At 41.4% G+C, this 26,746-nt stretch overlaps 3 protein-coding genes across 7 annotated transcripts; all 3 read right to left on the bottom strand.

The window, feature by feature from the left end:
- Positions 1–453: 453 nt before the first annotated feature.
- Positions 454–9,322, bottom strand: abcc1 (ATP binding cassette subfamily C member 1 (ABCC1 blood group)). Of its 2 annotated transcripts, none has more exons than XM_049745699.1 (31): positions 9,173–9,322; positions 8,356–8,532; positions 8,115–8,243; positions 7,831–7,968; positions 7,615–7,740; positions 7,180–7,241; positions 6,813–6,944; positions 6,469–6,705; positions 6,222–6,399; positions 5,982–6,143; positions 5,829–5,921; positions 5,526–5,729; positions 5,283–5,429; positions 5,104–5,191; positions 4,936–5,005; positions 4,736–4,862; positions 4,423–4,599; positions 4,166–4,333; positions 3,903–4,077; positions 3,772–3,838; positions 3,535–3,661; positions 3,245–3,449; positions 2,842–3,152; positions 2,550–2,749; positions 2,329–2,455; positions 2,128–2,229; positions 1,881–2,027; positions 1,533–1,691; positions 1,245–1,411; positions 959–1,153; positions 454–821 (listed from the first exon to the last, which is right to left on the bottom strand). In XM_049745699.1, exons 1-31 carry the CDS (start codon positions 9,233–9,235, stop codon positions 713–715), a joined length of 4,569 nt encoding a protein of 1,522 aa, XP_049601656.1. In that variant the 5' UTR covers positions 9,236–9,322; the 3' UTR covers positions 454–712. The 2 variants fall into 2 exon arrangements, with proteins under 2 accessions (XP_049601656.1, XP_049601657.1); XM_049745700.1 differs by having other exon boundaries at positions 6,469–6,696.
- Positions 9,323–9,826: 504 nt separating this feature from the next.
- Positions 9,827–14,237, bottom strand: LOC125983977 (sarcoplasmic reticulum histidine-rich calcium-binding protein). The gene is made up of 6 exons (XM_049745714.2): positions 13,376–14,237; positions 11,036–11,454; positions 10,736–10,804; positions 10,488–10,539; positions 10,196–10,232; positions 9,827–10,098 (listed from the first exon to the last, which is right to left on the bottom strand). The coding sequence occupies exons 1-6, from the start codon at positions 13,854–13,856 to the stop codon at positions 10,056–10,058; spliced, it is 1,101 nt and encodes a 366-aa protein (XP_049601671.1). The 5' UTR covers positions 13,857–14,237; the 3' UTR covers positions 9,827–10,055.
- A 1,516-nt stretch (positions 14,238–15,753) lies between these two features.
- Positions 15,754–26,305, bottom strand: trpm4a (transient receptor potential cation channel, subfamily M, member 4a). Of its 4 annotated transcripts, XR_007486831.2 has the most exons (30): positions 26,143–26,305; positions 24,929–24,990; positions 24,680–24,857; positions 24,093–24,273; positions 23,264–23,433; positions 22,904–23,081; positions 22,587–22,651; positions 22,278–22,502; positions 22,098–22,200; positions 21,798–21,916; positions 21,418–21,720; positions 21,229–21,330; positions 20,987–21,115; positions 20,680–20,809; positions 20,389–20,534; positions 20,199–20,311; positions 20,020–20,124; positions 19,890–19,936; positions 19,305–19,537; positions 19,058–19,173; positions 18,809–18,941; positions 18,554–18,728; positions 18,290–18,455; positions 17,999–18,180; positions 17,784–17,916; positions 17,638–17,710; positions 17,469–17,562; positions 17,297–17,347; positions 16,863–16,992; positions 15,754–16,588 (listed from the first exon to the last, which is right to left on the bottom strand). XR_007486831.2 is itself a non-coding variant. In XM_049745704.1 (29 exons), exons 1-28 carry the CDS (start codon positions 26,212–26,214, stop codon positions 17,331–17,333), a joined length of 3,750 nt encoding a protein of 1,249 aa, XP_049601661.1. In that variant the 5' UTR covers positions 26,215–26,305; the 3' UTR covers positions 16,607–16,992; positions 17,297–17,330. The 4 variants fall into 4 exon arrangements, 2 of the variants coding, with proteins under 2 accessions (XP_049601661.1, XP_049601660.1); XR_011088322.1 differs by having other exon boundaries at positions 16,863–17,347; XM_049745704.1 differs by lacking the exon at positions 15,754–16,588 and having other exon boundaries at positions 16,607–16,992.
- Positions 26,306–26,746: the final 441 nt, after the last annotated feature.

Raw genomic sequence — 26,746 nt, 5'->3', positions numbered from 1 at the left:
TGAAAAGAAAAACACTACCCTGTCTATCCTGATAAACATTCAAAAGAGCAAAAAAAATATATATATATTGCCTTCACAAATATAACACATCAGCAAAGCTAAAAACTGGCTTTATGAGTGGTTTTAATAGTTCCATGTATTTCAGAATATAGATTTTTTTTCAATCTAGTCCTTTAATCAATGATTTACTTTCCACCAGTGAAATGTTTGTTTGCTGAAAATAGTTATGTCTCTCTGAAATAATGCATGGAACTCGGCGTAAACAACTCAACCCTAACTTCTTATCGCTCAAATCACCACAAATTGGAACCCTGGATGAAAATCCTTTGGTATTTGAGGAAGCCTATCTCGACAAAGCCCACCTCATCACCGTATTTAAGTGTGATGAGAAGACTGCCCCCAAGTCTTTTGAAAGCACAGGTACACAGGTGTCAAAAAGAAGTGTGCCCCCCCCTCCCCCCCCCCCCTTTCCAGGACCCCCTAAAGCTATGGCATGAACCAAAAGAAGCATATTTGTTTGCAAAAGGCAGTTAACTAGTAGTTCAACTATGATGGAAGATTGGTAGGCATGTAAAAACCAAGACCATTGTTTATACCAACATGCTTGGCTTGTAAATCACGGGAACTGCTGTTGCCAATTCTGGTCTCACCCTCACAGCAGGAAGTAACGGAAGCCCGGCAAAGTAGCTTAGAGGACTATTGTGACAAAGCTTCAGGCCAGCCCGGAATCCTTGGCCATCTTGTAGAAGGATCCCCTTTGAGCTAGGAGATTAGCTGGGGAATCAAACTCGACCATTTCTCCTTTCTCCAAAACCAGCACCCTAAATGAAAAAGAATACCAGCTCAACTCTCAGCACGTAGCAACACTCGATGGTGTCCATAATAATTTAATATGGAACATACTTGATTTATCAGACAACCTGTAGTGTCATGGAAATTCTAGGGCGGTAAATGATACCTTGTGTAATCCATGATGGTGTTGAGGCGATGAGCGATAGTAAGGACGGTACAGCCCTCAAACTGAGAACGGATGGTGGTCTGGATCAGGGTGTCGGTCTCCATGTCCACAGCGGCTGTGGCCTCATCTAAAACAAGGATCTTGGTCTTTCGCAACAATGCTCGAGCCAAGCATAGTAGTTGACGCTGGCCCACGCTAGATGAAAAACACAAATGTTCTTTTCTTTTTCCAAATCCCACAATTAAAAAAAGTGTGTCGTGTCAAAATATGGAAATGAGGTTCTTACCTGAGGTTCTCTCCCCCTTCACTACACTCATGGTTAAGCTTGTCTGGCAGGCCAGATACAAAGTTCTTGAGATGAGACAACTCCAAAGACCTCCATAAGTCTTCATCGGAGTAGCTTTCAAAAGGATCTAAATTCATCCTCAGAGTGCCTGAAAACAACACTGGATCCTGAGAGGAGAAAAAGAGGTACAGGGCATTGTGGATGGCATAAAAAAAACAAAAAAAACAAAGCTAAGTGACTGTGCACTTTGGTTTGTGTCAAAGCTCTGTTCTGCTTACAAGCACCGACCTGGGGTATTATGGTTATTCTGGAGCGGAGCTCATGAAGGCCAAGTTCAGCAATATTTACTCCGTCAATGAAAATTTGACCTTCTGCTGCCTCGATGATCCTGAACAGGCCCAATGTGAGGGATGACTTGCCTGCTCCCGTGCGCCCGACAATCCCCACCTTGGGGAAAGATTTTGTCAAAAAGATTAATCAAGATGATCACAATATAGCTGATAAATATAACACTATGAAGGAAATTATTTACATTAAAAAGGGGCTTTTATTGTATTTGCATCTATTCATCCATCCATCCTTCATTTTTTACAAATAAAAACCCTTAATAAAATAATAATTAAAAAAAAGGCAGACCTTCTCTCCTCCCGAAATGTTGACTGTGATGTTGCGGATGGCCAGGTCCAGATCGTGACGGTATCGTAGACCGAAACCTTTGAATTCTATGCGGCCTTCGGTGGGCCACCCAGGGGCAAGGCTGGAGGCCTCATGCTTCCACTCAGCCTAGGATGCATATTCAAATTAGCATTAGAGTGACTCCAAATCAAGACTAGAAATATGCCAACAATGCATTTCGTCCCGTTCCAAACAGCGTATACTGTACCTCTTTTTCTGTCTCACTGTACTCTTTCACTCTCTCCACTGCAACTATGTTTGTTTCCACATCAGAGGACATCCTCACCAGCCAGGTCAGAGAGGCTGTCAGCTGCACATGAGACAGGATAACCAGGTGATGGAATAATCAATAGAATCATTGATTCGATCTGACACATCGGAAAGAATCATTTTAAGTGAGGAAGTTTACCTGAAGGGCATAGGAGATTGCTAAACCCATGATACCTGGACTAAGGTTCTCTCTGGCTATGACGGCAAACAAAGCAGCGGAAGACACAATGCAGTTGCCGACAAACTCCAGTCGAATCGCCAGCCATCTGCAAAAATCAATTTGATGCTCTTCAGGCCATCATCTATTTTTATAATCTAGCAACTGTATAGCAAAAGACACAATAAATAATTCCAACCAACCTGTTTGCTACAATGCCAGGGTAGTAGGCCTTCTGGTTATGGTCAACCCTGTGATCGCTCTCTCGTATGAAGCGTTCTTGTTCACCGAAAGCTCTGATGACGGACGTGCCCAGCAGCGTTTCGTTAAAGTGGGTATAGATAGGTGAACGGCTGACGGACTCCAGGCGCTTCAACTGGCGGGATGACGCCACGTAAAATCTCTGAGCAAAGAGCACATCATCGATTCAACTCAAAACAATATAGAAATGTAGAAGTTAGTGTGAAATAGAGAGCATGACCAGGAAAAACGAACCTGTACAAAAAAGTAGAGCAGACCAAGGAAGGGAATGATGATGGCCACAAACGGTGTGGCGATGAGGATGATAATACAGGCACCGATCACATTGAACATGGAGCCCATGAACATTTTAAGAATGCTGGGGATCACCGTGTCGATGGTGTCGATCTCCTTGGCAAAGCGGTTTACGAGGTTACCGCTGGGGGTTCGCTCAAAGAAAGATATAGGGGAGCGAAGGACATCGTAGAGCATGGACTGATGAAGATAGCGAGATGCCAGGATGCCCCCGATGGACATGGACAAAGAGTAGCCAAAGACTGCCACACCTACAACACAACAATGAGAGTGACAGATTCAAAAATGTTTTTATTTCAATGTTATCAACATTCCACACAGATAAATAAAATATTATACGCACCCTGGGACAGGCCAAGAGCACCATATACCCCCAATCTCAGTTGTCTTTTAGGTTGAGTGCCATTGACGACTGGATCATCAGTCCAGAGACTGAGCCAGTAATTAGAGAGCAGAGAAAGCAGGTTATGTGCAAAAAACAGCACAACAGCAATGGCGGATAGTACACCAATTGCTTTAAAATAGGCCCAGAACACAGACAGCTTGACCTGCGGCATAAAAAAAAAAAAAGCAGATTTGTCTCATGGTTAGGCAAACACACTTTGAGCAATGATAAGTTGTTCATCAACCCACCCGTCCTGTGCTGGCCTTGTCGGCCTCTGTTAGTTTGCCTGCATCCGCTTCCTTGGCCTTTTTGTCTAGCTCCTCTTTTTCCTTGCCCGACTGGGATAGGTTGCTTGTACTGCTGTTTTGACCAGGCCTTAAAATAAAAAAAAGTTCCGTTTCAATGACTGTGGATCTTTTGAAATGTGTTTGGCGACAAAAGCGCTGGGACGTTTCATACACCTCATATTCTACGGTTATACTCACCCAGCAAGACCAGTTGCACTGCCATTCTCTATTCCTTTGGTTACTATTTTTGGCTTGGAGTCTAAATCTACGGAGGGAAATAAACCAATGAAAAGAAATTTACAACACTCTAAACAGTCAGTGTATCTCACCATTGCTGTCTCCGTGGTCAACCCCAGCGTACGTATGCAGAAACTCAGAGAAGGCCCCCTCAGTAGCCATGAGTTGCTGGTAGGAACCAATTTCGGTTATTTCCCCATCCAGCATGACCAGGATCAGGTCAACCTGAGGCAGGTAACTTAGCCCGTGAGTCACCAGCAGACGGGTCTGCATACGGAAAATTTCAGAAAGAATATTACCATCAGATGATTAGGTTAGGGTTATCACTTAGATGCCATTTAAAACAAACGCACACCTTTTCCTTCAGCAAGCCCTGCGGACCAATCACGTGCTCAAATATATGTTTTCCTACATGAGCATCAACAGCAGAGAGAGGGTCGTCCAGGAGGTAGACCATCCGGTCACAGTAGACAGCCCTTGCCAGGCTCACCCTCTGCTTTTGACCACCGGATAGATTGACACCCTGCACATAGAGGGGAAAAAAAAAAGAGACAGTCACTGGCTAGTTTCTATTTGTTCCAACTTCCAGATAATCTGGATGTGAAGCAATACCTTTTCTCCAATCTCTGTGGAATCTCCAGCAGGCAGGATCTCAAGGTCAGGCTGAAGTGCACATGCCGTCACGACACGCTGATACCAGGCTTCGCTCACATCCTGGCCAAATATGATGTTTTCCTTCAGCGTGGAGTTCTGTATCCAGGCCTGCTGGGGAACATAGGCCACGGAACCCTGCAGGAAATTAGGTCCTGCGTTATGATGATCTTACTTGGACTGTATAGTAACATAGCTAATGAAGCTACTTTACTGAATGATGTAAAGTTCAGTATGCTTTTACAGTAGTGCGTATCTGAGTGCCCTTAAACACCTTGACAGACAGACTTCCTTCAAGTTTGTCCATTTCTCCAAGCAGGGCTGACAGAAGAGAGGACTTTCCAGAACCCACCAGTCCTACAATGGCAACCAGCGAGCCATCTGGGATACACACGTTCAGCCTGCAAAGACAAATACGGTCAAACTAGCAAATCGTCCAAACTTCACACAAGACCAAACTATTGGGATCCTTACATTTTGAGCGTCGGTGATTCTGTTTTGGACCAGCTGAAAACTCCGTTCACGATGGAGATACTGTTTGAGGCTGGGGTAAAAAAGAAAAAATAGACAACAAAAGTATGTCAAAGTTACCAGTGGTTCAATAAAAAGAAATTCAAAAAGTGGAAGGAAATAAAAACTCACAGCCAACTACTGCTCTGCGGTCAACACTGTCTTCCTGCAGCTCCTCATGTGATAGAAACACTCTCAGACGCTTCAAGGAGACGCTCGCCTTAAGATAGTAAACGCTCTCAGTGTTCCGACGATGCAATAGATTCAAATGTCTGAAGTCTTTTTTGTTTTTAGTTGATTTCAACACTGACCTGCACCATGCTGCTGATGACCATAGGCAGCATGTTGAGAGGAAAACGCAAGATGTTGAAGAGTGCCAGAGAAACAAAAGCCTTCTGGGCATCAAGCACATTTTTTTCATCGACCAGCACATATACTGCAAAAGTAGACAGGGCAACCTGCAAATAAAGAAAGAAAGAATTGATGATAACTATGTAAGGTGCCTCGAGAAAGCTGAAGATTGTGGAGAGGCACGATTCATCTTAAAACCTCACCAGAAAGGGTGCGCAAACCCAGGTGAAGGTAGACACAGCACCAAGGTAGGCAGCCTTCTTCAGTACCCGTAGCTCGCTCTCACGGATATCTGATACTTTCCCCTTGAAAGCAAGCTCCCAGGCGTAGAGCTTCAACACCTTGATACCGTTCAGCATCTCGTTCATCAGCTTAATCCGACTGTCTTTACTCTTCATCTGCGCTACCTGCGGAAGAAAACAAGCAAGCCAGAATAAATACCGAGAAGCACATGTGTGACATGTGACCAAGTTAGGAGGTCATTAATGAGAGGGAAAATAGCTCACCTGGTAGGTTTTGGTTTTCATGGCAATGAAAGCATTAATTGGAACCATAAGAACCATAACCGCCACTCCGGCCAGAACGGACGGGCCGAGGTTCTGCACAAGAGTGAAGTCTTTACAATTTACAAAAGGGTGAAATGAATTGTCGATTCTTACCTGCCACAGAAAGTAAAGTGCTAACACCACTTGCAAAGGGGCGGACCAGACCATGTTGATATAAGCGATAAGGTCCATGAAGCGCTGAGCGTCCACCGACATCAAATTGACGATTTCGCCAACCGTGGACGTGCGGCGGGCCGCGCTGCTGATAACCAAGGCCTGGACGAGCGGAGACGCAGACCGAGGTTGGAGCGAACGCGCTGGTTTGAAAAGTCGATTTTGAGTAAAGGTACGCACCTTCCGATAGACTGCTCCGACAATGGCAGTGCGCAGGCGCATGCCTGTGATGAAGCAGATGTGAAAATACCTCTGCAGGATAAGCGACTGCACGCAGGTACAGAGGAAGAGCAGACATGTGTAGAAGTAGCCATGCCAGTAGGGGGCGTTGGAGTTGTTCACAAAGTTGATCAGAAGCCTGGAGACAGATAATCAAGAGATAAGAATGAGCTTTTTAATGACTCTTGTCATTAGAATGTTATTTTACCGGAGGATCTCAGGCCCGACAAACATGAGGACGTCTTGTATGAACTTGTAGACGCACGAGACGAGGAAGTACGGCCCAAAGGCCAGGCACAGAGCGCACAGCAGGGAGGGCTCCTTCCTTTTTGTGTTTTTTACGATGAGGATTTCAGACTCCTCCGCCGCAGCTTGATTCTCCTTGTTTCCAGGGTTATGGGCCCGCCTGGGAGAGTAGAATGTCTTCTGTTCTGTTCTGGAAACACTAAGAAGCGTAGACAGCTTCTATTAACATCCAAGTTTGATGTGAAACTTTTCTCGTCTGCAAAAAATCTATGAAGAAAAAATGCCATCTTTGTTCTGACCCCTGACCTTTTTCCTTTTTGACAATCTGTGTTCCAACGTTGAACCAGCTTCGGTACCACTTTTTGTGAACGGTCCTCAGGGTTCAGAGACCACAAGTCTTTCTCCTCTAGGGGATGCTTGTAGCCATTCATCATCATCCTGGTAGGAAACATTAAGTTAAATCAAAATCAGATGGCTCGTAAAAACAATTGCAGGCATGTAATCTGAGACGACTGTTTATGACAGCCAAAAAGGAAATGTCACTGAGTGCATTGGCACAACTATTTCCAGTTTAACATCAAATTGAATGAAATGACAAGTATAAATAATTATACTTGATAGCAGAAAACTCCAATTTCCTTTTATATACTGCAATGAATGAAATGGAAAATACCTGGTGATCCACCAGAATGTTATTTTGGAAAGGAAAGAAGCTCCGGGCTCAGGGCAAGGATTCTAGCAATACCAAAACAACATCAGTTAGATCCAATAAAATAAAAAAAAAAGACATTGTTAGAAGAAAAGTAGGCAGATCATTATTATCATTAATAGCACAGCTTTTTGTGCAAGAATTCTCTTTGTGACTATTGGCACCCTCACACTTTCACAATCACATCCATGCTCGTGAGGTTTTGGTCAGAGACTTTGGTTTGGGTGGAGGGCGGATTAAGGGAAGTGAGACTGCTTAAAAATCATGCAAGCAGTATTAACATTGCAAAAACCCTGTTTCAGAGCATTTCTGCACTTTTTTTATTTTACTAAGAGGAACAGAGTTGAATCGTGACTCTACCACTGTCACATTAGCGTTATTATCAGAGAACAGACTTACTAAATCTTTGATAACTTGGGAGAAGAGTGGAGGCTGATCCGACAAGCAGGACAAAATCAGCGAAATCAGCAGCAAGGTGTAGTACACAAAGAAGGTGGTGTACCTCCACACGCAAATTGTCGATGGCTAGAAGGAAGAACACGTTCTTAATTTGTGATCCATGTTAAATGTGTATTGTGGGAAAATCATCATTTGCTGCACTCGTGACACACTGACCTGGTCCAGGGCTTGGAGGATTTTGGACCGGAAGGTGATTGTGGCACAAAGCAAGGCCAGCAGCCAGAAAAACAGCATCACTCCCGATGACTGGACACCTTTCAGTCGCTCATACTGAATCACCAGGGTGGCCAGCAACTGGAGCGCACAGAGAAACATAAATTAGGACAATCCCTCACTAACTGTAAAAATACATATTTGGGGTTTTGCTCAAAGTTTCATTACGCTCAAGGTATTGTATTCAGACTAGCATACCAATCCTGAAGATATAACAATTCCCTCACCATGGTGAAGCCCAGTATGGTTGGACTGACAAGGTGGACAGGTGCAGGAACTTTACTGCCATAACTTCTTTCCCAAAAAGAATAGAAAACATCTGCCCAGCAGATAATCCACAGAAGAAAGCCAAAAGCCTGCAGACAGACGAACATGTACCATCATTCTATCGTTCCGACGCTTTAACCGACATGATCAAATTACAAAACGGAAAAGATGAGTACACAAAGTATGTAATGTACGACTCACAGTTTTGGCTTTGTTAAGGTGATTCATGCATATGTAACCTTGATTGTGGCTACGAAGGTAAATGAGGTAGAAGGGGACACACAGCCAGAGGTAGATGCATGGCAGCCACACCAGGACAGTGTTCTGGAAGCACTGAGTAAAATCTGGGTTTGTAGTATTCCATGAGCGGTCCCAATCCTAGTTGAGGCAAAAGGGAGATGATATTGTTTTCATGTAAAAACACAACGAGCAGTTTCACACTGTGTCTGTAGAGATTTGGTTTCAGAGTGTTTATTGTTTTCAGATTCATGTTCTGCAAGAACTCAAGCAAGGAGGAGCTATGTGATGGCCATGGCCACACCTTCTCACTCCTCTGGGCCACTCTTTTGAATAGTTTGGGCTCGGATTTAAGGGGTGAATGCAACCAGCTATGACGGCTGCTTAATAATGTCCACTGAAGAGGCAGCTCTTCTCAGTGCTACAAGATTTCAAGCACCTCTCCACTGCTTGTTCGGTCGTGTCTGCTTGTTTACAAAACGACATTATGAAATGCTCTTTGGGTAGCGTTATGTAAATTTACCTGGCGGCTAGTTTCCCCAAGGTTCACGAGAGTACATGTAAAGCCAGACACACTTATTTTAATTACAAAACCTTCGTTGATTAACCGGTTATTTGAGCGAGACTGGTAAACAGGATTAACAACTATGGAGGTAGCATCGAATAAGGAAAGCTGACTGATTAAGCTAGCATGTGCAACCGGTGACCGGTGGCTAGCAAAACAGAGCAGACGTAAACAAAAGGTGAACAAAGTCAAACCACGGGAGAAAAACGAACTCACCCAGAACCGATCGGAACCGTCATGGCTACAGAATCTGTCAAGCCCCATTTGCTGGGACGTCATGGAAGAGAAGTCGTAAAAATGAGTTTGGAGTAATGCTTTCGTAACTTGTGTCCCTTCAGGCTTCTCATGCGAAGCGAAAGGTTGCCGCCTCTCTTCTTTAGTGCGTGACGGTAACGTGAATACACTCTTTAAATGACGATGCTGCCCCCTGCTGTACGGGAAACACAATAACATTTCAGAAAAAAACATTTTCAGCGTTTTTAACATTATTTTCTATGTATAACATGTTTAGCCACCAGGAAAATGTATTGGTGGGGTTCAAGCACCTTAAAATAATTCTAGAGCTAAAATTTATTTTTATTTTTATTTGTTAGAGACTGAGCCGTCCCCACTTATGGACTTTAATAAAGGCATTGCAGTGTCAATACTGTCAAAAAATTAATATCTTCAACACTTAGGTTGTTTTAGACGTCATGTATCACTTGTTCTATCATGTCCTGTGCAAATGGAATTAAAAATAATTATAATTTCTTGAAAAATAATCAATTAAAAATGACAGATTGTGGTTCAGGATTCTTTTTTTAAACTAAAGAAACAGGCATGGACACTTTTATTATTATATTTCAAAGTAATAAATAGAACACCAATCAATGAAAATGTAGCCAGTTTTTATTCCACACATTTATTTAAATTTGAGTGGCACAAACAATTTAATGTTTCTCAACAGCAGGGCTTTTCCCAGCATATATAATATCATAATGACACATAAATATATTATTACTTTCACAATTTCTATTGAGTCGCCAGAGAGGTTCCCAGGTTAGTAGCCCGCCATAAGAAAAAAAATCAAGTGAAAGTAGGAACATCAGATTGGCATCTCTCAGTTGTTGTCATCATCGTCGTCAAAGACATCGGCAACAGTCCTGTGGATTTAGACAGACAATAGTTTTCACACAATGAGGAATACGATTTGAAAAGTAGTTCATCGCATTTTATTATTAACAGCCAGCAATAACTTACGTGTAGATTGACCCAGTCACTTTGTCAAGGAATCCCCCTGGAGGAAACAGAATAATTTATGTCTTCATTAACACCATATTACTTTCTTCTTATGGCTAATGGTACTATATACTAGTTTGTATTCTAAAACACTGCAACAATATATTTTTTGACTCACTGTACAATGACAGAAAAAGGAAACCAAAATCAATGTATTGTAACTCTAATGCAACAGATCTGGTGGGTTGTATTTTTCCATTTATCTGCCAAACATTTAATAATTGAAATATTGGTTGCTTCTATAGTCACTCACCGGGTTGGCAAAGAGTTTGACATGCAGGACACACGTGGCAGAAACTGCACATCTGTGGGGGAAAAAAAAGAATGAACAAAATCAGCAGTTAACCTCCAATGTCGAGCTGTCGGAGTTCATTTGAAATATATTTATTTGGGTATTGCTGTGGGTCCATACAGAAGACAAAGAGCTATTTGGGAAGTCATACAGAACAATAGCGAGTATCAAGACTGCTGATTGTAAGCGACCATAAGTGTCTCTCTCACCTTGCAGTCATCACAGTGTGCCGACTTGTCTCCTTCTTCGCAAGGACATTTTTCACAGCTGTCACAGTGCTGAAAGGAGATGACGTGCCAAAATAAGCCACATATCATATTACATTATCTATAGAGCAGGGACGGACGGGGAAGTTAAATGCTGGGGTGGACCACCATTTTTCATCAGTGCTACCTGGGACCAGAATGTTGCCAACCCGATGTATTTTAGTTTTGGACAGATAATGCCATTGTTAATTGTTTTATTAAAATTGTTGCCAGAGTATTTGTTTAATTGTGTAGCAGATTTACCTCGCAGAATTCGCAGTATGCACAGAGCGATCCTTTGTGATATTTGCCGTTGTCGTCATCATCATCATCGTCGTCATCATCATCTTTGTTGTCATCGTCATCATCGTCATCATCATCGTCGTCATCGTCGTCATCATCATCATCATCTTTGTTGTCGTCATCATCATCATCGTCATCATCATCGTCATCATCGTCGTCATCATCATCATCGTCGTCATCATCGTCGTCATCATCGTCGTCATCATCATCATCATCATCGTCATCATCATCATCGTCGTCATCATCATCATCGTCGTCGTCATCGTCATCATCATCATCGTCGTCATCATCATCGTCGTCATCATCATCGTCATCATCGTCGTCGTCATCATCGTCGTCGTCATCATCATCGTCGTCATCATCATCATCGTCGTCATCATCTGCAAATATGTTCAACATACAGTAGAGAAACTTCACAGGCTTCCACTACATCTAAAATATATTGCATTCATGTTGAAAGATTATGTCCATGGCTATAAAGTGAGATTATCTGATCCAAGTAACTTTGTGCAAATTGTTTCATAACTAATGCACTTTCTATTTTTACAGCAGTTGGCTCATAGATATTGTATAATTACAGGTAAGAGCTTCAAAACCTAGCAATGTCATAGATGTACCTGTATTAATCTGATTGGTGTCTTTTTTTTTTAAATAGTGCACTTATTGGTGTATTCCACTTGCAGCAGGTATTTTAAATAATGTACACAACTCACCTTGCATTTTTTCCTTGAGTCCCTTGATTATAATCATTTCCAATGCAGTGTAAAGCAAGTATAAAATAATTTCTTATGTATAATTAAAACAGTCACTACTCATAGTTTCACAGTAAGAAAAAATAGGCCTGCTATTAATATACTTCTTTTAGTCATGGTTAACATTGGTGTAAACTTGATTTATTTAATGATTCAAAGTAGTTTTAAAGACATATGGACAATGGTAATTGCTTTCTTCACCACGCGTGTTCACAGTCATCACAAAACTTTTTCATTAAGAAAGAGCAACAAAAAAAAAAAAGAAGCAGAAAACCATTTCATCTCTTGACAAGTTGACTTTTAACAGAGCTCTTAAGATATTTCTCTCTTTTCCCAAATACTCTCTCCCTGAAAGCTGGGCAGCAATTCCTTAATTAATGAAAAAAACATGCCCATAAAAATGTATTTCAAATTAGTCCACAATAATTTTAAAATGATGACAGTGCCAAACAAGCATTTCGACGTCACAAAGCTACTACAGTGAAAATTGCTTGTACGTAATTATTGCAAGTTTCCAAAAAAGGTTCCAAGAATACATTTAAGTTTCACAATTTGCTGTTATTTCAGCGCTTGAAAAACAAATTGTTCAACAGCGGCATTGATGTTCTCCAGAGAAAGAGAGAGATATAGAGATCTGAAGAAAGAGAGAAACTTGTTGGGAATCTAAAATGATTTAAGCCTGATCAGCCAGAAAATCTTGTCTCCTTTTTGGTATATATTTTTTAAATCTCAATTAATTTAGAAAGTGGCCCTCCTGCACCTCTCCTCAAGCTTAAGTCTCCCTCATTCTATTGAGTAGGAAATTTCAACCTTCAATCAATCAATCAGTCTCTCTTTCTCTGTAGACTCACATGAATAGGACACAAAAGTAGGTCAATCCAATACCCACCAAAATGAGAAAGGATGTTCCCAGAAGAGGAAGCATTTTTTTTTTCCCAATGAAACAAAACTCAAAAGACTAGAAGAGAAAACTGTTATCCAAAACAGGCTCAGATATCAAATTGTCTTTTTGTGCTTTCAATCTCTCTCTCAAAATTAATTCTGCAGTCCCCAAGTTCATATCTAGTGTACTGTACGAAGAACTTCGGACAGACGAGCTTCAGGTGGGCCAGTTCAATTCCCCCAAAGTGCTCATAACTCTATAGTTCAGTAGGGAAAAGAACACAGTGTAAGAGACAGGAAGAGACATTGGTGAGCTAGAAAGTGGTGGAGGAGGGACTTTGAACGTCTTAAGACAACTGACAGAGATGAAAAGTTCAGCAAACTCACTAAGGAGTTGCTTCTAGGCGAAAGACGCCTTGGACTGCTCTGCACTTGTCAACAAAACACCATCCACATGCATATTCACTATGGACATCTCCAATGAACATGCAAGGATGCCCCATTAAAATAATACTATGTACTAAATAAATGACCGACCCTACATTTCATTGTTGTTTGAGGGTATTGAAAATGGTGGTAGAAGTAAAAAAAAACACTCCAGGAAGAAGCTAGTGGTCTGACAATTACATGAAAAAGGTATTTTATGTGAACATATGCAAAAACTGACCTTCATGATCGTCGTCATCATCGTCGTCATCATCGTCGTCATCATCATCATCGTCGTCATCATCATCATCGTCGTCGTCGTCGTCATCATCATCATCATCGTCGTCATCATCGTCGTCGTCATCATCATCATCGTCGTCGTCGTCATCATCATCGTCGTCGTCATCATCATCATCGTCGTCATCATCATCGTCATCATCATCGTCGTCATCATCATCATCGTCATCATCGTCGTCATCATCATCGTCATCATCGTCGTCGTCATCATCATCATCATCGTCGTCATCATCATCGTCATCATCGTCGTCATCATCATCATCGTCATCATCATCATCATCATCATCGTCATCATCATCGGCCACAAGGCCTTGCTCAGAGCGGAATGGCAGATCCTGGGCCTTGGCCATGGGAGCCAGTGGGGTGTGGAAGGAGCAGAGCAGCGCCAGCAACAGCGCTAGAATCAGACTTCTTAAGGATGCCATGTCCAAAGATTAGACCGGGCCAGCTAACAAAGGATAAACCTGGTTTCACGGCAGGTGTCCTCGACTACTGTTCAGGCCTTTTAACACACACGCCCTTACAAACTGGCACCCAAAGCACACCCTACGTAGTGAACCAGTGGCACCAGTTCTGATGGTATCCAATTGACAAGCTCCTGCAAATGGAAAATAATCCAAACTGAGTTGCGGGTTCAGGTTCCCAGTTTCCACACAACAGTCCTTGGATTGAAAAAAACAAAGTCCTTAATCACAATTTTTCATCAGCACTTTTATGAGAGCTGTCAGTGACTGGTCAGTGTTGGAGACACTGGCAGGAATAGACTGAAAAAGCGTGAGACCAACCCCATGGGTAAGATGATAAGACAGCCGGGGGGGTGGTTTAGACTGACTGACTGACAGGGGCAAATGTTGGTGGGCAGACTTGCATCCATAAGTTAGGAAGGGGGTATAAGGAACAGGTGGACCTCACTGGCTTTCCATAATCATCAAATTTATCCAGATATATGTACATCATAATCCTTAACTGTGTAAACAAATGCAAACTGTAAGCAAGCTAATGCTAGCATGCATCGATCGCAGCGCTTTTTGGATGAAGAATGAGCGGAACCACTTTGATTAGCAGGCTACGAAGTCGGCTGTGCTCACGCCAGAAACGGCGCAAACCACCCTTTTAAATGTGCTGTCTTTGAAATTACCTACACCCAGGCTAACTGGACTGAATTCTATGTCCCCCCCCCCCCCTCCACACACCCCTACACAGCATCCCCAAAATAGATGGATGGATTTGTGCAAGGAGGAGTTGACAACTGAACTATTTAAAACCACACAACGCCACAGTCAGTGTAATGTGAGCCACCAGGCTGTGTTAGTGTGGGAGCAGCACACTATCAAGAAGCCTCGGGCAAGTCTCACCTAGACACATGAAATCTGCGATAAAAAGCTGGAAATCTCGTGAGGGACAGGGTGTACAGAAAACATGAAAAATTCTTTGCAATCACTGGTACACACACCCGTCCAAAAAAAAAAAGGAAATCTGAGCTGAAGTCTCAAGATTTTCAGCATGACGATTTAAACAATGACATCACAGAAAAAAAAATCTATTTTAGATTTTTGTTTTCATGCCTGCCACTTTCAGACTGTTCTGTGTTTCTTTCCTCTGCCACCCATGATGCCAGCTTTTTTTTTTTTTTTTTGCACAAATTGCAGCCCAACGGTTTCATTATCCCGTTAATATGAATATGCAAATATAGAGTAGTTTTGAAAAAACATTTTGCAATTCAACCGGTTAGGGCAGACATATCAAAAGTTACAAGTTAAACAATTATTAATTTGGGTTGAATGCATTTTTATTATTAAATGTTTATTGTTATTAAAGTTAGTGGAGATGGCATGTTGTGGTATGGTCGTAAAGTACCTGAATAAAATGTCATTTATTTGCTCATGTTAATCGTATTATTTAGGTTTTAGCATTGCACAAGTGATGAAGTGGCTCAGACATGACAAGGTGAAAATTTGACAGTCTTTTAAGAATGGTGACTAATTGTTGGAGTGTGTGTGTGTGTGTGTGTGGGGGGGGGGGGGGGGCTCCCTATGGATGAATTAAACCACATCGTAATCCAGGTCAGTTGAGCTGGAGACAGTTTTAGATACTTGGAACATTTTGCTTTTTTTATATACAACCAGTTGCCCTTCACCCTTCTTGAATATCTGCGACCTCAATGACTGGGTCTCTCTAAAAGACATTTAGCAAATTCATCATTCCGATTTATATTTTTTGCAACCATTATTGTGCTTTAAAAAAACCTGCAACTGTATAGACTAGATTTTGTTTGCTCTTATAAATTGCACTACTTAAAATGTTCCCGACAAAGCAAAGACATTTGTCTTGCCTGATTTTTATTTTCCTAATTTTATAACGAAATAGATTTGTGCGATAGAAAAAATTGTTTGCTTAGTTGAGTCAGGTCCTTAGGGCTACACGGTACTCTGAGCTGGCCTCATGGCTGCTCCCCGCTTTAGCCAGCCCTTACATGGGAAGAGAAGAGGCATGGGATCATATTGAGGCAAGCAAATGAACCCTGGAAGGGGAATGTCAAGTCCATTTGATGAATGGACCGATCCAGCACACTCTGCTCGTCACCTCATGACACCTTTCTTCTCAAGTCGAGTTCATTTTCCGAATACTTTGTATATTGGCAGAAGTTCCACCTCATCAAAAATGATTCCAAATGGATTGAATGACACTGATGATTATTTTTACAGTGGTTACATGGAGCTAAGTGGCTCGATTGGGTCAATGGAGGCAGAGTCTGTGGCACAAGGAATGTCTTTGGCATGTCTCGGCTCATCTCCACTTTCAACCACTTTGCAGTCTTCATCTTGACGTAACCTGCTTCTCCGTTTTAAATTCAGCTGTCTCCCGCTACTGCCCGTCTATCACTACTTTGACCACAGTGACATGCGATGAGGGTTAGCGGCTAATGTACCGACATTAAATTCAGAATTACAAGTTTATGAGCCTAACACACTTGAAACTATTTGGTCATAAGTGGTGTTGCATTACCTGCGGTTTGGAGAGTGAATAAGCTATTGCGATATTTAATTTATTCAATAAGGCTGGTAAAGAAAAAAAAAATCTTTCTTTGATAGTTAGATTTTGCTTTTCTTCTCCATTTTGAGAAAAATAGAACCAGTGCAGGTCAACTTGAAAAGACCTAGGAAGAAAGCAGACATGGGTTCAAGTCAGGCTTTATTAAGACGCAGATTCAGAAATAGACACAGGTTGAAAAACCTTGGAACAAGGAAACTAAAAATAATGCATTAATAATATATACAGGTGCTTTCACCTTCCTGGGACTTCATCGATCACATGAACTTAGTTTCAAATAGTGCAAACACCTCAATAGTCTTTTAAATGTCGAGTCTTACATATTAAAAGCACAATGAATTCCCAGGCTGTGAATTTTAAAGCAATGCTAGGCTACTCACCAGTGTGTGGCAGCCTTTCTTCCCCATGCACCTTGTTGCTCAATTTCTACCTGGTGGCATCTGCTTGGCCTAATTACTGCCCACAGAACCAGGTCGATGCCACCCTCTTGTGTCCAAATGAAAACGTGCACTGAGGTAAATAAATAAGTAAGGGAGTAAGAAAAGCCCAAATGATTATTAATTTTACTATTAGCATTATTTATGAATGATAAATATAGCATAATAATAATATTGTGTGGTGTTTTTTTTCCATGAATATGTCCGCGAACATTTGTATCATCGTCTTTATTATATTTGTAACATCCTCACACTGGGCACAATTGCAGATCTGGGATATCCTTAGAATTTTGCTCTAGGTATAGATATTTTTTTTTCTCAGAAAATACATAGTTCATCAAGAATATTCGGGATAGGGGTTTTGTTTTCCACACTACCATTTGTGTGTTCATGTGTGTATTTTGCGGTGCTTCAGCTTGGCGGCAGATCTACAACAGTTGGAGAAAAAAAAAAGATGCCACGCCTGATCAGCAATCGAAATCTCCACAATCATGATATTGTGACTTATATATTAGAAAAGAAAATGACTCCACCAAGATAACTCATTACCTCGTAGGAGTGGAAGTGTCCGGTTGGTTGGGGTGAGATCATTCTGAGACATTGCGTCCATCATCCAGGTGAGGGCGTTGCAGCAGAACTCCATCTAAGAAAGAAAGATTTTAATGAATCATTTTAATTTGACATGCCTTGTTTGTCACGTCATTGATGTATTGCTAACCTCTGTCTCCAGGAGCTGCAAACGGCGATTGAGGTCACGGTTCTCTGCCGTGTGCTTCAGCACACGGTCCACCCTACACACACAGACACATGAATGCACGTACACACATATACGTGCACACACACACTTTTAATGGAAGTACTTACTTATCAGATGTACGTTTAAGCCGCTCTGTGTCACTCTCTCTTTGTTGTTTATTCTGAACAGAGAGGAGGTCTTCTTTCTGGATGGCCTCCCACATACTGAGTCGGCTGGACTTTACGTCTTCCAGCGTCAAAGCTGATATAATGTGTTAGACAATACGGGGGTGAGGTTATTTTTTGTCTGAAAATGTAATCAGTGTGTTTGGTGCTGTTCTCACCAAAGTGTTTTTTCTTTTCCGAGGGTATGCGGCGGATGTATCGCTTGATGAAAACATTCAGATGTGAAATGATGATAAACGGCGGGGCCAGGCAAGGCCTGGCGTGGTACTCCACAATCAGGCTGTAACGCTGAAATTTCCAGTAGATATCACTGCGCTCCTGAACTAGGTTAAAAGTGTAACTGTGAAAAAGAAAAGCAAATTGATCTCACAATGTCGTTTGAAGTGAGTAAACACACTCATTCGTCTTCTTTTTACCGATGCGTTCAAAATGAATCATTCTGAGTGTACCTGAAAATGGCAATGAGGAGATTAATCAAGAGGATGTTGGTCACCAGCAGATAGACAGTCTGGAGAAGTATAACCAGCCAGTTGGCGTAGGTGTTCATGCATGGTTCCGCTCCTGCTTGAATTAGCGTCCTGTTGTTGGTACAGTTGGGTTGTTGAAATAGTTCAGCTGCATGAAAAATAGAAAAAGTATGATGTGAGCATTTGTCCTGAATAAAGACAATTTCATTCATTTTTAATCCTATTTTAGATCCTTAAGTCACTCACCATCCACTTCTTCCATAGGAAGTAGTCCATAAATGTGCAGGTAAGGTTTGTAAAAAACACGGCGAAATATCCACTCTGGTCGAGGATCGTACGAGTAGAGAAGTGCCTGGTTGGCCACTCCATAGGCCATGAGCCACACAGCCAGGAAAAAGAGGAAGAAGAAAATGTCTTTCATCTGAGGAAAGCAAGAAATTGATTTATTAAACACGATCAATCCTTTTGAGATTTTCTTACTGTCTATGTGTCATGTGTTACCATTTTGCCGACAATGATAATCTTGGGACCAAGCTGTTTGTGGGCAGCAAATATATGGATCAGGCGGAGTGTGAAGACAATATAATCCATGGCCATCAGAGTTCGACCAAACTCAAATGACCATATAAACATTCTGGAAGATTAAATGACAAAAAAAAAAAAAAACAAGGAAGTCAAACACAACATTTTGCTTAAGAGTTTTGACACAAGGATGTAACTAGCAAAGGTAAAGCAAAACATCTTCATCACCTGCAGCACAGAGCAATAATGAAGATAACGATGCCTGCGAGATCACACTTATTCCAAATATCCTCCATGTAACTCCTCATCCTCTGGAGCATAAAGTTGCTAGGCATGAAGAAACCCTGTCAAGCAAAGAGTTTGACAATTGGAACTTTATTTTGAGAATTAATCATGTTCATCTGAAATAACCCTTCAATGAGATTTTGAAATGATGACACATGTGAGTGGTAAAATTTGTCTCTGAATCACTGACCTGTCGAATCTCTTCACATACTAAAGTAAAAACCCAAAAGTAAAGCAGAAATTCCAGTTTGGATGGGATGCCTTGAGAAGGGGGCTTGAAATCCACCAATAGGACGTAAGCAAACAATAAGAGGAACACGAAGTACATCAGCACGTTGCCCAGGAAGGAGGTGACGGGAGCAAACCAAAACTGTCTCCATCGTGACAATAAGAATGGTATTTTAGCGTCGCTTGGTTCAGTGGCTGAAACGAAAAGCGGGAAGACTCGGATAAATTTGGAGGCTGACACATACTTGAAGATTCATTCATTAACTCATTCACTGCCAGCCCAGTTAAAATTGATCTTTGACATATATATATCTGTCAATGGGAGTGAAGCTACTCCTGTGGCTACAGTCAATCAATGAAGATTTTTTTTTTACAGCAGTGGAAGACATCGAGAAGGGAGTGAACAAACATCTTGGCTCACCTGTATGCAATAATCTTCACACTAACAAAACCCCCCCAAAATTGTGCCCACTGTATTCTGTATTGCGCAACTACTAGTGGAGTGATTTTTGCCAAATCAATCAAACAATATGTGATCAAAAGCTACCTTTAAGATCTTCTTTGAGAGCCCTGAGTTCCTCAGCGTCACCATCACTATGAAACGCACAAAAAGAAGCGACAATTTGGAAAACAGTCGTTCAAACATCATTGTTACGCAATCATTTGACTGTATTTACTTGAGTATGATGTCTTCCAGGGAGAGGACCCTGGTATTATTTCTGCCTGGGTTGTCAGTCTCGAAGTGGTCGGCATCCACAGGAATAACCGCTTCCCGATCCTTCCTGCAAAAAAGACACCAAGTTAAAATCTCCCTCACAAAGCGTTTTGAGACTGCTGCTCATAGTGCAAGGCCGACCTGAAGCTGATTAAGTTTGTGTAGATGAGGGGGGGCACAAAGAAGCATATGATCAACTTCCAGGCCTTGGTACTTCTGTCCATGTCGCCCCACCAGATCTGGGAGAGCAGTGCCTACAGCCAAGAGCAAACAAACACTTAGGTCCACTTTAGTCCTAAAAAGTCAACTTAAAGTAAATTTAAGAATCAACCTGAACTCCATCATGGCTGAAGAACTGGCGAGCATCCGCCGCAGTGGCCATTTGCAGACATGTAGCATCAAGCCATACTGGAGACTTTCTTATCAGGAGTTTGAATGAGCGCCTCTCACTGCTCTGGTAACACTCTCCAAACACATCTAGAAAAAAAAAAAAAAAGTCAAATATATATCAAATATAATAATGTCACTGTCTGACAAAAAGTTACTGTTTGAGATGTTCTCTCTCCATCCGGTTGTCATGGTTACTCAACATTGGTCAGAATAAAATAGTGCTGTGACTTACCGTGCGCAAGATCCTCAAACTTCTGCGCCAGTTCTCTCATGGCCATCTTGCTCTCAGTCTCACTTTCAAGCTTGCAAATTTCCCTCAGCAGCTTACAGCCACCTAGCGCACTCAGTACCGACTCCCCCGCCTGACCAGGAACACAGATCATGGTAAGTCAATAAAACAATAAAATCACCTGACACCTACTTTATAGATGCAAATGATTAACAATTATTATTTTCAAATATTGACACAATAAAAGTGGACTATATTGACGATCATGCACAATGTTGACTTGCATCTATTTATTCTTTACGAGCCTCACCATTTCCCAGAAGTAAATAGCCATCTCACTGCGGTTTTGAAGAATAGCCCAAATGAAGAGCGCTGCCCACGGAGACTGGCAGCGTTGGTCCCGGTACGCACATTTCCCCTGCAACAACTTGATGACATGCTGAATAAAAAAATAAAACATTTTTGCTGTTTGTATGGCGGTTTTATCGATCGGCCAAAATTGAGCGCCTTTATGAATAAAATTTTAAACGGAGAGGAGTGTTGATTACAGACTCTGAGGGCATTTCGTATGCCGAATTTGGGGTCCAAACCCAGGGGTCCGTAGTAGAAAGGCTGACACACATCTCCCATCAAGTCCCACAACACACGTGACACCTGCATCAACAATAAAAACATTATGATGACTTACAAACTGGTTAACAAAAATCTTTTGTATAAAAGCACAGGAACTAATTTGTTCACCTCAAACAGGCTAAGTTGTTGTGCTGAAGCAGGTCCTGGCATGACACTCTGCGTGCTGTTTAGGTCACCCATTTTGGCTCCCTTCAGACTGGCATGAGACCCAGACAGGCTGAGACGGTCATTCAGATGTCCTTGGAGCAGAGTGTAGACCACAGTGCTGTCGGAGAACGAGCGATACAAGCTCTCTAAGCGCTCGTAGGTCAGGTAGTCCAGGATGTTCAGACCGTTCTCGCAGAAGAGGCGCACAAACTGAGGCTTGTCATTGATCAAAGCATCTGTCATGGAGTCGTCCAGATCCTCGTACTGAAAATAACAATCACTTTGGGATTACAACAAGAAGATGTTCAATATCAAGTTTGAGTAGATAGATTGACTCTGACCGTCCACTGTATGTTTCCAGTGAAAAGTTCTGCTTTGGCAATGTCCATTCTGTTCCAGGCCACGGCCAGTTTCAGCTCTTGAGTGTACTCACTGGCATCACTGGACAGATGTTTACTAGCTTGACACAAAAAAAGACACACAACAATTTCACACATCTGACAGCTGGTGATGGGATGCATCTTGCATAACTGGAATAATAGTCACTAGATTTTTTTTTCCCCAATCGTTTACCCATAAAATAACAATAATAAACAATATAATATCCCGAAACAACATTTTTGGTGAATCCATAAACATACCTCGAACAAGGGCTTTGAGGAGGACAGTATCAAAATCATAAAGTCCGTCTTGCTCCCCATGGAAAACAGTGATGAGGTCTTTGAAGTGATAAATACTCAGAGCCTGGAATCAAAAAAATAATTCATAGAAATGAAGAACATCATAGCATTTGCAGTTAGTATAAATGCACTTTAACTCACACTGTCCACCAGTTTTTCCAAGTCATGTTCTCCTTGGAAGAACCTCCTGATCTTGTCGGAAACCAGGTTACGGATGTCTGCAATCTCAGCCATTGTTGATGGGGCGGTTTGGCTGATGGAAGAGCAGTCGGGACACAATAGAAGTTCACTGATAAAGTCTGCAGCAGGACCAGTTCCAGCAAGAATCAGCCAAGGCGTTGATCTCCTCAGAGATGACTCTACTCTCTGTGCACAGAACAGATACACAAAATAAATGTTTTGTAGAAACACAAATATATTTGTGTGTGTGCGTGAGCCTCGTGTTCACACCTCAAGCATGTGAGCATCCCCGGCGATTAGCATACACAGCACTGGGATTTCAATACTGCCACTACCTGTTGAGACACAAGTTAAAGCAGAAAAAAAAAAAAAAGTTAATTCTTTAATTTTACATTTCCCAATGAATAATATTTAATAAAAATATTTGTTCACTCTTTAATTTTACATTTCCCAAAGAATCATATTTAATACAATTATTTGTTTGTTGATTCTTTAATTTCACATTTCCCAATGAATAATATTTAATCATTATTTCTTGGAATAGGTTCTATGAAATCAAATCAGTATAATTGAAATGAGCGTCTGACCCCAAATGCCAGTGCGTTGATGTGAAATATAGTCTTCCAGATTGGCCCGGAAGACTGTCTCTCCTCCTCTTCTGCCAGTGCTCCCATCATCCACCAAGAGGAAAGCCTGGCAGTTGTTATCCAGGCAGCAGCTGTCACGTGAGGTGTTCTGGACATAGTAGCGGGCAGGAAAGCTTCCCTTCAAACAAACAAGAGGATTTTATGAATCAATGCGTCAACACTTGATGCACGGCCAGTTACATGAGACAAGGCCATTTTGTTCTTTCTTTCAAAAATGATGCATAACAATGGCAAGGAAATGAAAACTGACCTGCAAGATAGAACAAGCGCACGTGTTTATGCACAAGGCTTAAGACGTACCTCTGGCTTTACAAGCTGCTGCCTGTTGTGCACGATGCCCCAGGGTGCGAGTCCCACAGCGATTACTTTCTTTTTCGAGTGAACTGGAGCTGCAGCGTCGTGATCCCGTACGGCCTCGCCCACGCAGCGGGCTACGCCTTCCCGGAGACCCTCTGTTAAGATCCAGGCACCTGGGTAACATAGGGAAATTTTAAAGCATAAATGAAAATGACAGTTAAGTCAAATAAAGTGCATTTCTATTGGTCGAGGAGTAAAAAAAAAAATCGGCTGATGTGTAATCAGACAAGAATGAATGTAATTTTTCTTTTTATTTCTTTTTAATTTTTTTAATTTCAAGTTTTACACAAATATTTGTTTCTCATTATTGTCTTTATGATACATGTCTTTGCACATAAACATTCTTTCCAAAACATGACCACACCCTTTGTATTGACTTGTCTCTGCCTTGTTTTACCTGCCAGCCACGGCCACTTTATTACCTCAACCAGCTTTGCCTGTGTTAACAACACACCTAGAGTTTTATACCCTGCTTTACCTGCTTAAAATAAAAGCATGGTTTTGATAAAAATCCAATGGCTTGGTGAGTTGCCACAGAATCTTTAACAATACTTTAACATGAATTATGATTTTTGTTGTTATTAAACAACCAAGTAAAAATGTAAGTGAGCTCTGGATTTTGCAAATTGAGATGGCAAAATTGGACTAATTTACATAAAAACTGCCACCACACTGAGTTTCATCATCCTAATTTGCTACGCTCCAAGTTCTGCCATTGTTTGCAGTGGAGTGCGATCATATCAATTCTAAAAAGCTAAGCTGGGCTTCTTACCTGTGCTCTGTGCAGCCCGAACCAAACCATTTCTCAGGACCTCTCTCACCCAAGTTTTAATATTCTCACAGCCTTCTCCCCCCACCACCGACACCACCAAGTTGGGTGAGGGCAAAGCCCAGTAAGTCGTCATTAGAGTGTAGATGAGCTGAGGTTGTGTGTCGCACGACAACCGCAGAAACTAGAAGAAAAAAAAAACATCAACAGTCAGGACTAATTCATGGTTGGCTACTTTTTCTCTTGGATGCTAAAATTGCTCCGTAGGCGTAAAAAACGGTGTGGCTGTTTGTCTGTCACAATTGCATTTTAAAAATATCTGGGAACTGCGATCACGCCCTTTATATTGTGACTCACACCGGAGTGACAAGTGACGATAGCAACGGTGAACAGAAGAAGAATTGTCATTGTACACCTGCCATACAACAAAATTGCGATCGTACAGCAGTGGGAGAATTCTTCCATGCTACTGGGAGCAATTTAGTGTCTTGCTCAAGGACCCTTAAACATGGTCACCAGGGTTGAGGCTTGAACCATCAACTTTCATCAGGGATGGCATGTGTGTGTACGTGATGAGCGACGCCACTCACATAGCTGTGTCTTCGTCCAGCGCCGGCAAACTCCAACTCTCCAAAAGCATCGGTGGTACTCTCTGTGGTGTGCTGCGCGCTGTTCCATTGGGTGGCAATCGGCTCCCCGTCGGAGTCCCTCGCGTCCAAGATATTATGCACGTTCCGCACGTGCCCGCACTGACATAATACTCCATCACTGACACACAAAATATACAATTTAGATAAAAAGACTCTAAATTGTCCTCAAATAGCCCCGTCCCTGTTTACCTGAGTTCATCTTCTACATAGGTGGTGCACACTCGCTTCTTGATGAGCTTGGGGATCCAACTCTGAGCAGAAGAATGATCTTGATCAAAATAAATCAGCAGTGAAACAAATTCACCATCTTGTTCCAGATACATTTAAAAGTAGAAACATTGTAACACTTTGGCTGATCTGTATCGTTTTTAATTAGTTTAAATAAACTAGTGAATAGTTTTTAATAGTCTATTTTTTAATGTTATGTCATTTTTGTGAGTAATAAGCTTTAGTGATGTTTTTTAATGAAACATTTCATTGTGACTGTATACACGATCTGAGTTTTTTGTTTTACTCTAAACACGCACACAATGGATTAAGTAAGGAGCGAGCACAAAGCAACAGGCAAAAAAGAAAAAGTTAGCAGCTGTTTAAAAGGAGACAGGGTAAGTGAGGACAAACAGGAAGAAAATTTAATGTCATGCAAGCTGAGGCATGAGTGCAAGAAAGGCCTTCTGACATAATGCCGGCAAGCGTGCTTTATAAAGTTGTGAAGCAGAAGTAAGTCAATGGGACTCTCAATGAATAAGGACTGGTTTGACCTGTTCGCCTTCCCACTTTTGTTACACTCCTTTTGCTTTTCCAAACTGTTTTTATTTATTTTTTTCCCCCTATAAAACTGGAATTTTACATCACATTTACATTTGTGAAAAATAAATGTCATACTGTACTATGCTCGAAAATAAATCAAATATTCACTTGAAATATTGATACATATTATGATTGCCAAAAATTTTTTGATTCATTTTCATACCCTTTTTCTATTGCTAATGCAAATGATCGCATTCAAAGCATGTTTTTTCTATGAGGAAGTGAATTGAAAAAAACACAGATACGTAATAACACTTCTCAAATATCCAGTCATACATTATATTTGTATAAATTAAATAACTATTTGAAAAGAAAAAAAAAGATCATTTAAGATGTAGACAGTATTGTGAATATTTTGTGAATGTCTTGTGCTCCTTTCAAAACTGCAAATGTAAAAATAAAAGTGAAAACAATCCACCTTCCTAAGGCTGAAGGTCAAGTACATGTGGCTACACACACACAAACGTGGATTTTTATTTTTAGCAGGATTAGTTTGGTAATTAAAAAATAATAAATGTATGTAGTCATTTGCTTTCAAGCAATGCGCGACTCAGCATTTAGACATAATTGCTGGAGGTGGTCAGGTGACATACCTGAACTTTCTCTTTCTTAACTTCAGTCTGTCCCCGACCGCTGCCTTCGTCCACCTTGTCAGTCTTCTTCATCCTGCGTTTTGCCTCTCTGTCACGGTCTACGGCAGACTATTGGGGAATCTTGAAGCCTCGCCCAGACTGTGGTGTCATACCTGTGCAACTTAATCAACAATACACTCCTCTCACACACACACACAGACACTTTGCATAGTGGATGAGTGGCTAATACATTTACTGCACAATTTTTCAGTTTGCACAATTCCGCTCACATTCCAAAAACATACATGTTTAAGTGACGTTTTAAAAGTGTCCTTAGGCTTGAAAGTGAATGCAAATTATTTTTTTAGGTTGTACCCTGCCCTTTGCTCCTTGCATGTGTCGATATAAACACACACCACTTCGGATGGGGCCACTACAAATAATTCGTTGCATTTATTGCTTTTTTATTTTATAGCTTGTGGACTTGTCACTCTCTTCAGATTTTTTTGAATTGCTGAAAAAGTTCCTTTGCCGTATATATTTATACATTATGAGACCGCTGTTGAATTTTTCATTTTCTGTAAAAATATATATTTATATTATTTTAGTAGGATGACAATATTGG

The sequence above is a fragment of the Syngnathus scovelli genome, chromosome 16 (genome assembly GCF_024217435.2).
Source record: "Syngnathus scovelli strain Florida chromosome 16, RoL_Ssco_1.2, whole genome shotgun sequence".
NCBI lineage: Eukaryota > Metazoa > Chordata > Actinopteri > Syngnathiformes > Syngnathidae > Syngnathus > Syngnathus scovelli.
Note: the sequence above shows the minus strand (reverse complement) of the source record. Positions and strands in the feature narration are given on the sequence as shown.